We start from the raw sequence: 11870 nt of genomic DNA on the forward strand, positions 1-11870 counted from the left end.
TAATGAAAAATTACAACTAATTAATTATGATTGAAATCTAACCCCCTTACCTCAATTAGCAATAACCCTAGCCAAAGCTTCAATTTAGCTCCTAGAATCTCTATCACCTCTTGGGTCTTCAAGCTTTTCTCCCTTCTAACCCTTTTCCTCTTCTCTTGAACTTTCTCTCTCCACCTCTCTCAAAATTCTAATGAAATGAAAAGAAGACCTATTTTCTCCTAAGACAAGAGTGTATATAGGCTCCTCTGCAATGGACTTAACTCTAATGTCTTAGTGGGCTTAACTCACTCATTCCCAATTCTAAAATGTTTCTACTCACCTAATGGTAAAATACTAACAACCATCACTTACCGACTCACAACTAATTACCACACTAGTAACTTAGTAAAATAATGGTTCTCACTAAAACACTAAAAATAATCCTCACATGAATTTACTAAATTACCCTTACTCACTAAATGACCAAATTACCCTTCTAACACGAAAACCCATGAAAATGCACTCAATGATAAATATTCACACACAAGCACATATAAACACATATTAAAACAATTAAAAATAAATCTAGCGAAAATCGGGCTGTTACACAACCCTCTAACGTAGACAATCAATTTGATCTAGTGAAGGAGCTCCTACATTGACTGATGCAATAAGGAATCTCACGCCAAGCTCTAACAAAATAAGGAAAGCCTAAAGCCTTACAAACTTAACACTAGGCTCTTTACATTCTTAGATTGCAATCCTCTAATGTAGACAATCGATTTGATCTAGTGAATGAGCTCCTACATTGACTGATCAATAAGGAATCTCACGCTAAGCTCTAACAAAACAAGGATAGCCTAAAGCCTTACAAACTTAACACTGAGTTCTTTACATTCTTAGATTATAACCCTCTAATGTAGACAATCGATTTGATCTAGTGAAGGAGCATGCAATAAGGAATCTCACGCTAAGCTCTAACAAAACAAGGATAGCCTAAAGCCTTACAAACTTAACACTAGGCTCTTTACATTCTTAAATTGCAACCCTCTAATGTAGACAATCGATTTGATCTAGTGAAGGAGCTCCTACATTTACTGATGCAAGTTTTGAAATTACGATCGCTGCATACAGGATTCAATTTTGAATCTCCTCACAGAGGTCCAACTTAAACCTTTAATCAGAAACCAATTACAGGAGAGTAAACAAAATTTTTTTTTTGTCCTGTATTGTTATTATGAGCATTTTTATGAACAACGCAAGAGCATCCTTCACCATTTGTACGAATACATCTAGTGGTTTTGACGGAGGCCGAATAAACATTAGATCTTGTGGACAATCCGTCTTGACAAGGTAGCAAAAACAAGTGGCAAGTGGGTAAGGAGTCACAACGATTGACAGTTGTAGATTGAAAGGGAGCAGTGAATATGGATCTAGATAACGGTTGAGGTGAAGTAATTTTCATTACCATCGTTGAGGGATATCAAGGCACTAAGCCCCATCGAATAGAGAGAAGTGATCCCGTCTAGAGGGAGAACGCAAATGACGATGGTGAGGCAAGGAGGCTAAGGTTTTGAATAGATGTGTACTCGTAAAGTTAAGAAGAAAGAAAGAAGCACATAAGAGAAAAACGAGTAACCAACAAACGCTTGAAGGGGAGAGAAGCACACAAGATAAAAAAGAGTAACAAACAACTGCTTGAAGGGGATAAAAGCACCAAAATAGCAAATGGAAAGCTCTATAAGCCAACAACTTTATTAGGGTGAAAACACTAGCAAGAGCGGCACAAGAAATTTTTCATTTTCTTCGTTTTTTCATATATTATATACTATCATTGTAGTGTCAATTTTTATTTTAGACTAAAATATAATTTGACCCTCATAATTTTCTTTTAACTCAATTTTTAGTTTTGATAAAAAATAAATGTATATTAGTCTCTGACATAATTATACTGAAATAAATTAGCTTTTAAATCATTATAAAAAATAGATTAATTTATCCTGAATACAAAATATGGTGGATTAATTTGAATTTAAAATAGTGAAAGACCAAATTAAATGGAAAGAAAATTGCAATAAGCAAATTGGATTTTGATTCCTTATTTGTTGGTTTTGACCGTTGCATTGGCAAATGAAACGAGTTGGAGAAAAATTAACAATGATGGATGGGGCCGCGTAAAGGAAAGGAAAATAAAAATGTTGCCTTAAAAAAAACGCGACGCTGCGTAAAAAAAATAACAACAAAAATGAAATCGATCGCTTATATAAAAGCAACAACTAGAGTGATGAGGTGGAGTAAAACAAAAAAAAATCAAATTCGATGGGAAGAAGCGCCATCATCAAGGGTTGCTTCTCTCTCAACCTTGTTCCTTTTCTCTTCTTTATCTTCTTCACTTCTTCACTCGCCAACAATGATCAATCTTCTCCTATCACCCTCAAAGGTAACAACTTTCTTCTTCTTATTCAATGCATTTCTTCTTTTCACTGTCTTCTTTCTAGGGTAACTTTTTTTACCGCTAATTTATTTTTCCTAGGGTTTCTTTCTCCCATTTTTATTTTTTTAATTAACTTGTTTCGTTGCACTTTAGGGTTTTCTTCACCAGCAAAAAGCTATAATTTTCGTATCTTCGTTTCTCACTTGTGAATTCTTTATTTTTTTTTTTAGTTTCTTGATGTGATTCTATTGGGTTTGGTTTATGATTAATATTAACCATTTGAAGATTTATATGAGCTGGTTGATCTTCATTTGTCGGCTGAGAACTGCGACTATTTCAAGATAGTAAATGTTGATATGATTGTTTAGTGCAGTGTAAACCTGGTATAAAAAATTATTGATTCTGTTCTTGTTTCCTAGATAGTAATTGGTGTCACTAATCTTTTTGTTTTGTCTTATTATGTTTTACCGATTTCCATCAATTATCCAAATGTGTGCAAGTTATGTTTCTTTCTTTTGCATTTGAAAATGATCTCAGTGCGTTACAACTGCAGGTGTTGATATTGAAAGACCAACTTTGGATGTATCTCCTTCCTTGCTTCTGGGGCAGTCTAATACTCAAGGTGCTAAAAACATTATGCGATGTGAGCGCGTTCAAGTTTCTGGTATCTCAAGATTGAAGCTCGGAAGTTATGCTAATTCATTGCATGTTACTTTGGCTCCATCTGTTGCGATTCCTGAGAGATTGCATAACAAAATTAAGGTTTGTTTTCATAGGTAAGTACATAACACCTTCTCTCAGGTGCATGCTTGGCATCTGGGGGCACACACGCTTCTAGTTCTGACTTTTGGTGAATTTTGTCAAAGCTGTCGTTTCTTATTTATAATGTATGTGCAGGAATAATACTCTTGGATGGTGTCAGTGTGAAAAGGATGAATGGAGGGGTGTACAGAAAGGGATTTGGAGTGCAGTTATGTCACCTTATGAAACTAGATATGTTGATGTCAAGATCGATTGTGAAATACTGCGTTCAGTTACAGTTGCACTTAAAGAAGGTTTGTTTCTTCCATGTCAGAAAATGGGAAATATTATTCTATTGTTCTCTCTTACTGTGATTTTTTTTAAATTTTCAGTGCTAATTTATCTGTTCTATAACAAATCGTGCAGATTTTCAGCAATGGCGTCTCATTAGTCTTGTAGTTGGATTGATACTGCTGCTGTTGGCTCCAATTGTTAGCAGTTGGGTTCCATTTTATTATAGCAGTTCAATGGCTATAGGAATATTTCTTGTCGTTATAATCATTCTTTTTCAGGTATATAATTATCTTTGTATTACACATGGATTTCATCTTTTCTTCGTTGCCTCCAATTTTTCTAACCAGTTTCTTCCGACTGTGATGCAGGGTATGAAATTATTGCCAACTGGAAGAAAAAATTTCTTGTACATTACCATATATGGATCAGTGGTGAGTTTGGTTCAGTTTTGGCTGATGTTCATTTGCAGCTCTTCATTTTTCGTGCACACATAATATCACACTCCTAATATTACTATTGTGTTATGTTCTAGCTTGGAGCTGGGTCAATCCTTTTGCACCAATTCTCTATGATCGTAAATTCAATTCTTCAGACTCTTGGGATGAGTGAAGAGATGCACAATCCGGTAAGTATACCTGTCTATTTTTTTGTTAGATAAATTGTTGCATTTTTTATGTTGTCTTACAGTTACAATTAATGCTAAACTGCTTAAGATCTATTATGCACATCTGCCTTAACATCTATATCGAACATCTAGGTTCCCAATCCTTTTGATTGGTTTTTTCTTCAGATCGATATATGTATATCCTATATACGATGAGCTAAATTTTTGGGACACTTTTGAAACAATTTACGTTTGCAGTCAATGTGTCACTTCTAAGTTTTGTCCACCATGCGATCTTTGAAACATAATAAGGTTTTCTCTTTGGGTTAAAAAGAAAATTTTCCAGTCAGCAGAGAATAAATGACTTCCCCTTTCAGTATATAATAATTTAATTTTGCGTATCAAACTCAACAATCTACATGTGCCCTGATGCTTGCTGGCCATATTTGCTTGTCTGCTAGGCAAGAATTGTCAACTGTCTTCCATCATATGGAATTTGGTGTGTCAACCAGCCGCCAATTCTTCTTATGAAATACTTTACCTCTATGATTTGCAGGTTGCTCTTTCTGTACTACTGGGTATCATCTTGGCTGGAGCTGCTTTGGGCTACTGGATTGTCAGGAAATTTGTTATTTCAAAAGAAGATGGCAGTGTAGATGCCGGGGTTGCTCAGTTTGTGAAATGGGCAATGCGCGTTATTGGAACTACTTTTGTTTTGCAGGTTTGCATTTTTGTTAACACTAAATGAAATGCAATGCAGTGTAGCTGATATAACTAGTCCTGTCATATGTGACAGGTATTGCTAGGTCACTTGTATCATATAGAATAAACTGTAAATCACAATAAAATAATGAAACAACTATTCTGAAAAAATAAAAAATAAAATGTAAATTAGTAAAAATAGTTATCTTTCTTTTTAAAAAATGTCTGCATTAATTGAAGTTAGAAAAATACATATATTGGTACTGGTAACGATTCTGAAAGTGGCGTAGCTTGGTAATATTTTTGATGAAGTTGCACGGTGTTGTACAAATCCATTTATTTATTTATTTGATTGTATTGTGAAGTTACCCCTATTTATTCTGTTTTTTTTTTTGTTTCTCTATCAGAGCACTCTTGATAATACTCTTGCAGTTGGAGCCTTGGTCTTTTGTGGAGCTGTTTGCAAGCTTATTTCTTCAATACAATTGCTTCATGAATGGTAACTATGACTTATCCTTTCAGCTTTATTAATACTTTACTTTAAGCAATGAAATTGTTCTGCATTTGCATAGTCATTTTAGGTTTGTCTTGTCCAAGGAAGCAGTAGATGAAATGGTTTTCATGGTGCTAACAACTTGCTACTAAGGGATGAATTGGTTTTATTTTTTCTTTTATAGAATTTAAAGCACAGAATCTTATTATAGGAAATCACAATGATTAGCGTAATTTAAAATTATAATGATTTTTTTCATTTTTACATAATATAGGAACTAGAGAGTGTGATCCACCGATATGCTGGTTTTTTACTATTTTGATGTCTGTCATGAAAGTGTGAAACTTTACCTGTGTTATTTTATCATTATTTTTACCCTTTTGTCGTGACCCATCAAAGATCATTTATTCAAGGCATTCATGGCTTCAAGTTGTTCGCTTCAAAATATTTTATTGATATTTGTAATTTATGCAGGTATGAAACTTCAGAGAATGATGATTATTCACTGGAATGGGTGAGAGGAACCCGTGGTCGGGCGGAATTCCTTAGCAAGTCACCTCCTAAAGGAAAAATGTGGAATAGCCCTAAAAGTGGTTCTAAAGCAAAAATGTGGAACAACCCTAAAAGGACGTCATGGTCTGACTCTCCTGTGAGAGGTATGTCTTTCCAATCTTGTTGATATGTGATAATGTATTATACTGCATGTTATTGGCCAAGCAAGATTTTGTCTACCAAAATATGGGCAGTCTGTCTTTTTCTTCCCGAAAATTATGCCTACTGAATGTAACCAGAATCATTTTTTATAATTGCAATATGCATGCCCTGAATTCTGATCCACTATAAAGCACTTTGATGTCCATAACTCAGTTTCTATAATTGCAAATCTTCCATTCAGATAGATGGATAAAGTGAGAAAAAGAAAAAAATAATTTAATCATAGTTAAAATTTTGTTGATTGTAATGGTGCCTGTGATATTTGATTCTTCTGGATTTTGTTTGCTAGTTTTAAGATTTTTTTAAATTTCTTGGACATACGGTTTCTGAATTCATGACCTCTGGGTCTGGCTTGTGGTGATTCATATGCTGAATTTTTTGCAGTTTCAGTTTTTTTTCATTTTTGTCACGTGAAATATTTATTTCATTCAGAGATTTATGTTTGTGCTATTACTGAAAACAAGTGGAAGTTTCTGAAGCATTACTCTAAAAATGCGATGAATATTTTTTTTAATTCACTTTCTCGGTTTCAGGTGTTGTATCACCATCTTCTGGGTTTTCGCCACAAACTTCTGGGACTCAATCAGGGGAAAATTATTATTCAACATTCCACAAGACCGGCAACAGAAAGAAGTTCACAAAGGAAGAATGGGATGACTTCACGAGAGACTCAACAAAGCAAGCTTTAGCTGAATGGGCAGCATCTCCAGAATTCACCGACTGGATCGTTGACCATGCAGATCGGATAAAACTGCTTCCGAGCGAGAGTTCGGATGAGACAATGGAGAGTGAATCTGATTCCACAGAGGCAGGAAGTGGAAATGGATTTTGGCTTTTTAATTGGTAGTGAGTTGAGTATGATTAAGAATGTACTGACCAGCAGAAATTGATTTATTTTTCATAGGGTTAGGTAACAGTAACGAGTGTAATTTAGGTAGAAATTCACGTTCTCTTATTCTAACCAACATGTAGATATTTTTCTTACTTTGCCTGGATTTTCCAAACTGTAAGCCTGAACAATCATGTCAAATCTATGGTAATTGAATCGTTTTCTTTTGTCCCTTTTGTTGCTTTTCTTGTACTACGTCAATTTGTAGTAGTTTCAAATTCTTCTTCCACTCGTATGATGGGATTTCAATTTGCGGTAGTTATGTATTCTTCTTGCACTTGTACTTGATAAATAATCGAGTTAAGCAGTTCAGCAGTTGTAATATTCGTCAAAAACATGGTTTGGAAAGCGTTCATGGTAGTCTTCTCAAGACACTATTTAGAAAGATACTCATGGTAGTCTTCTAACTAACAAGGCTCAAGAGAAATACGTAAATATTTGTGTCAACACTCTTTAAACATCGATGTAGGTTATGACTTGAGACTCGAATCAATTATTTATGAATACAAAATAAATAAATATTCAAATAGACCATTGAAATTACATATTTTTATGAACAAAAGGGGCAAAACTCCCAAAAGAAAATAAAACTAAAAATAGTTAGGGAAGTTGATTGCAACAGAAAAGAGGGAATTTGACCAGGACGCTTCTCTGAAAACATGCATGATGCCGATGAATTTCGCAAATTACCCTAGGTAAAGTAAAATACAAGAAACTAAGGGATAACAAAGATGATCCAGTCCTTCACATTATGATGATATTCCAAAATAATTATTGTTATTGTTATTTGGTGGAACTAAAATGACTACCAATCTAAACAAATGATTCAGTTAAGTCACATAACAGTGTAACATACATAACCCTCTTAACTCTTAACTTTCCTCACTGCCGCAAAACCCAAAACCCTTTCTTTCTCTTTCTCTTCACCACAATGCATCTCCCCCGCACACTTCTCCGCCCCTTCCTCCACCGCCGCCACTTCTCCGCCATCGCAACCGCCTTAATCCACACTCCAGAGCCAGACCACATACTACAACCCCTAACCTACCTCGACGGCTTTCCAAAACCTAACCCAAAGTACGACGAAACCATCCTCGCCATTCCCCGCAAAGATTCCGGCAAAAATATCTCCGCCAAGGAACGTAAAGTCGGCCGCGTTCCGAGCATCGTCTTCGAACAGGAAGACGGTCACCTCGGTGGTAACAAACGCCTCATTTCCGTTCGCTCCGATCAGATCAGGAAACTCGTTAACCATCTCGGCCGTTCCTTCTTCCTCTCTCGCCTCTTCCATCTTCAAGTTCTTCACCAATTCGATTCTGATTCAAACCCTAATGATGAAGATATCATCGAAAACGTTCGCGTTTTACCTCGCAGTGTATGCATTTGAGTTCAATCCTTTTGATTTGTGACTTTAATCTTTCAATAATTGAATTGATGGATTGTATTGGAAATTTGACAGATTCATTTGAAAGCTGGAACAGATGCACCTTTGAATGTTACATTTATAAGGGCTCCTTCAGATGCTTGGTTGAAAGTTGACGTTCCTATTGTATTCAGAGGAGATGATATATCTCCTGGACTCAAGAAAGGTTACATTTTTCCCCTAATTTGTGACATTTTTGCTGTAACAATGCATTAAATTCTGGGAGTGTAGAAATTGAGATAGGTGAACAAGTACTAAGATGTGTAAAATAAATTTGATGTCACCGTGCACTTTATCATAGGTGGTATGTGCAACAGGTTTTAATTTTTATGAGAAATATTCAAGTTCTCTGTTCCATATAGCTGGCTATCCATAACAAAGTGTGGTACAGTGCTATGCCCAATATTTTTTATAATGATGATTAGCATTTGGTAGATAAATAGGTTTAAGACTTTGGATGTGTTTTGCTAAACAGCTTAATTAAGCTCTTATTCAATAACCATTTAATGCATGAGTGGTTATAGATAAGCTGTTTAATGCTTACAGGGTTTTATGCTGGGTGGTATGTGCAATGGGTTTTAATTTTTATGAGAAAGTTTCAAGTGTTCTGTCCATATGGCTATGCTTAGGAAAGCGTGGTACATGTACAATGCTATGCTCAATATTTTTTTATCATGATAGTTAGTATTTGGTAAATAAATAGGTCTAAGACTTTGGATTTGTTTGGATAAACAACTTAATTAAGCTGATATTCAATAATCATTTAATGTTTGAATGGTTATAGATAAGCTGTTTCTACAAACGAAAATAGAAGTGAGGGAGATCTCCGCATGATTTTTGTATAAACTATTCTAGAGTTTATGAAACTGAGGTGTAAACAGTGTATGGGGATATTATAAACAGTTTTTATAAGCTCTTCCAAACATATAAACAAGGACTTATATGATAATGTATAGTATGTATTGTAGGATACAAGGTCTTTTGGGATACAAAGTAAGATTTGTATCGGTGAAGGGTGTTTTCTTATCGTATCGCGATACATATCGTATGTATCGTAGGATACTTAAATAAGCTCTTCCGAACGCTCCTTTTGCGTTTTATTGACTAAATATAAAAACTCGACTATTGTAAACAAGGATACTCCAGTCACCACTGTGGGGTTTAGTAGTGAGAGTTTGATGTAAATAACCTTACCATGAGCAGAGAGGTTGTTTCTACGGCTGAAAAGCCATGACCGCTAGGTTACAAGGCATCAAATAACATTACTGTCATTACAATCGATATTATTTTAGAAGAAAAGTCTCCACTCTCCACTATTAATGTTTTCATTATCAAAATTGTATCCTCTAAATTCGCAGTATTAAATGGTTGCTTTTTATGTCATTAGTTCTTTAGAATATGTGCTATAGTGATCTATCTCCAAGTTGCGCTTACCTAAGATGTCCATTTGTATTTTAATATTAAAAATTTGTATGATAATATAGATGACTTTGAGCTCTTGTACACATGTTTTTCTATTCCAATTTCAACTATGAACATTGATCAATTTTGTTGAGCTACCTTATCATACATATCTAGTAACCTGTAAGTTTTTTATTGGGGTTCCTATCTTCCTTATGTGATAATTTCATTTATTTATTTTCTTACCGTGGAGCTAAATTCCAATGCAAAGTTGATCTTCTGTTATTTCCAGAGGTCCAACTGATACGTAAGTGTAAAAAGGTTTACTCAGCTTAAGAACAATATCAACCGTCTTTGTAACTATACCCATTTGATTCTGGAGTATTTTGTTATTGTGAATTTTAGAATGCTGCTCTGTATTGGGATGACAAGGTTAAGATGTTCAGATCCATGCAATTTTGTTTGTTGTCTTATTAAGTGCCTGTTGTGCTAGTTATTGTTACAAGGATAGAAGATTAGTTCTGTTGAAAACCTGAGTTTATGTAATGGGGTAGACGGTAGTATGAAGATTCAAAAATTGATTTCCTTATTGAGTTTTTCACTATTCTGTTGTAAGATTTATGCCTATGTTGATGGTGCAAAGTGACTGGCCATTATTGAACATTTCTGACTTGTCTGTATGACCCTTGCTCTAACTGATATGGACGCCTTGGTATGGATATTAATATCTTGACAATATTAACAATAACAAGCATTTTATTTTAATTAATGCTTATGCTTACAATAGTCTTTACTTGGCTGACTATCAAAAGGACTATCAATATAAGCATTTTATTTTAGTAACAATAACTCATCACTTCACAATTTTTTCAGGTGCTTCTTTGAATACTATCAAAAGGACTGTTAAGTATCTATGCCCTGCAGACATTATTCCCCCGTATATTGACGTGGATTTAAGTGAGTTGGATGTGGGCCAGAAGGTGCTCATGGGTGATCTCAATGTTCATCCTGCATTAAAACTTCTTCACCCAAAAGATGAAGCTGTTTGTAAAATTATGGGCCAAAGGGTTTCTGAAACACAACCAAAGAAAACCAAGTAACTACTTATTGTATCTTTGGTGGTTGCTATTGCTGCACTGAAGCATATTTTTTTTAACTCACATGTAACATTTGCAGCCATCTTATTAGTTGATTTTTGGCAGCAGTGAAGTGATTTGTAGTAATGTCTAGTTTTGTTCACAATAACTGTTTTGCATTTGACATTCGTGTCATGTAATTTACATTGCTAAGCCTGAGTTACACAAAGCTCTACATAAGTTATGTTACGAAATGTCTCTACCAACCTTGTATGTTTATCGGATATGTTCTTTTACAGCTTAGAAAATAAGCAGAAGCAAATTTAACTTAAGAGATAGCCAAACATTTATATTGATCAGGTTTTTATATTGACTGTGATAATTTGTGTCATAGTATGTATGTTGGTGTGGTGTGTTCATTTGTTCGACCTCTTATCAATTAAGCAGCTCAAACATTATCACAAAATGTTCCCAGAAACTAGCTTTGCTACAAGTCGATCAAGCTTGGGCACACCCATTATGCCTACATGGATTTGCATGTCTTAAATTCGTTGCATCAAACTCATTAAAGACAAATACATTACATTAAAATCAATCACAAGTCCCCGTTACCCAATTCTCCTCAAACATACATCAAAATTACCCAATTCTCCTCAAGCATCATAAAATATGCAAAGAACATAAACCAAGACAACATTAACAACAAGGTGAACAATATCCCCTTCATCTCGTCATTTGTCTTTGTGCCAAACTCTTTCGTAGTGTCAATTACAAGCTTATTTACAACCACATGATGGTTGCAATATAACTTATTGTGAAGCATCAACGCTAGCATCAATAAATATTTATTGATGTTGTTATGAAGATGGTTATTCATGATTATATGTGATGTGACTATTTTTGAGAGAGAAGATTTTGGTTCTTATGTTGAAATGATATTTTTTACTATGTGGATTGAGTTGATATAGTATATTCTTCAATGTTCTAAATATTATGTTTGTGATGTGATATGACTGTTACTTAATTGCTGACGTGATCTGCTTATTTATTTTATACTATTACGTGTTCTTGAAAACTCACCCCTTCATTGTTTGTTTTTGCTGGCTTGGCCCTGCGGTTG

General features: G+C 34.7%; 2 protein-coding genes across 3 annotated transcripts; both read left to right on the top strand.

The window, feature by feature from the left end:
• Positions 1–2259: 2259 nt before the first annotated feature.
• On the top strand, positions 2260–7022 carry LOC11428987 (uncharacterized). 2 transcript variants are annotated; one of them, XM_003624646.4, is made up of 10 exons: positions 2260–2419; positions 2967–3189; positions 3311–3468; positions 3581–3726; positions 3817–3879; positions 3981–4073; positions 4609–4773; positions 5162–5253; positions 5722–5903; positions 6495–7022. In XM_003624646.4, exons 1-10 carry the CDS (start codon positions 2299–2301, stop codon positions 6806–6808), a joined length of 1557 nt encoding a protein of 518 aa, XP_003624694.1. In that variant the 5' UTR covers positions 2260–2298; the 3' UTR covers positions 6809–7022. The 2 variants fall into 2 exon arrangements, with proteins under 2 accessions (XP_003624694.1, XP_024625611.1); XM_024769843.1 differs by lacking the exon at positions 2260–2419 and having other exon boundaries at positions 2973–3175.
• A 659-nt stretch (positions 7023–7681) lies between these two features.
• LOC11432645 (50S ribosomal protein L25) lies at positions 7682–11088 on the top strand. The gene is made up of 3 exons (XM_003624647.4): positions 7682–8225; positions 8310–8439; positions 10548–11088. The coding sequence occupies exons 1-3, from the start codon at positions 7782–7784 to the stop codon at positions 10772–10774; spliced, it is 801 nt and encodes a 266-aa protein (XP_003624695.1). The 5' UTR covers positions 7682–7781; the 3' UTR covers positions 10775–11088.
• Positions 11089–11870: the final 782 nt, after the last annotated feature.

This window comes from Medicago truncatula, chromosome 7 (assembly GCF_003473485.1).
Source record: "Medicago truncatula cultivar Jemalong A17 chromosome 7, MtrunA17r5.0-ANR, whole genome shotgun sequence".
NCBI classification, from domain to species: domain Eukaryota; kingdom Viridiplantae; phylum Streptophyta; class Magnoliopsida; order Fabales; family Fabaceae; genus Medicago; species Medicago truncatula.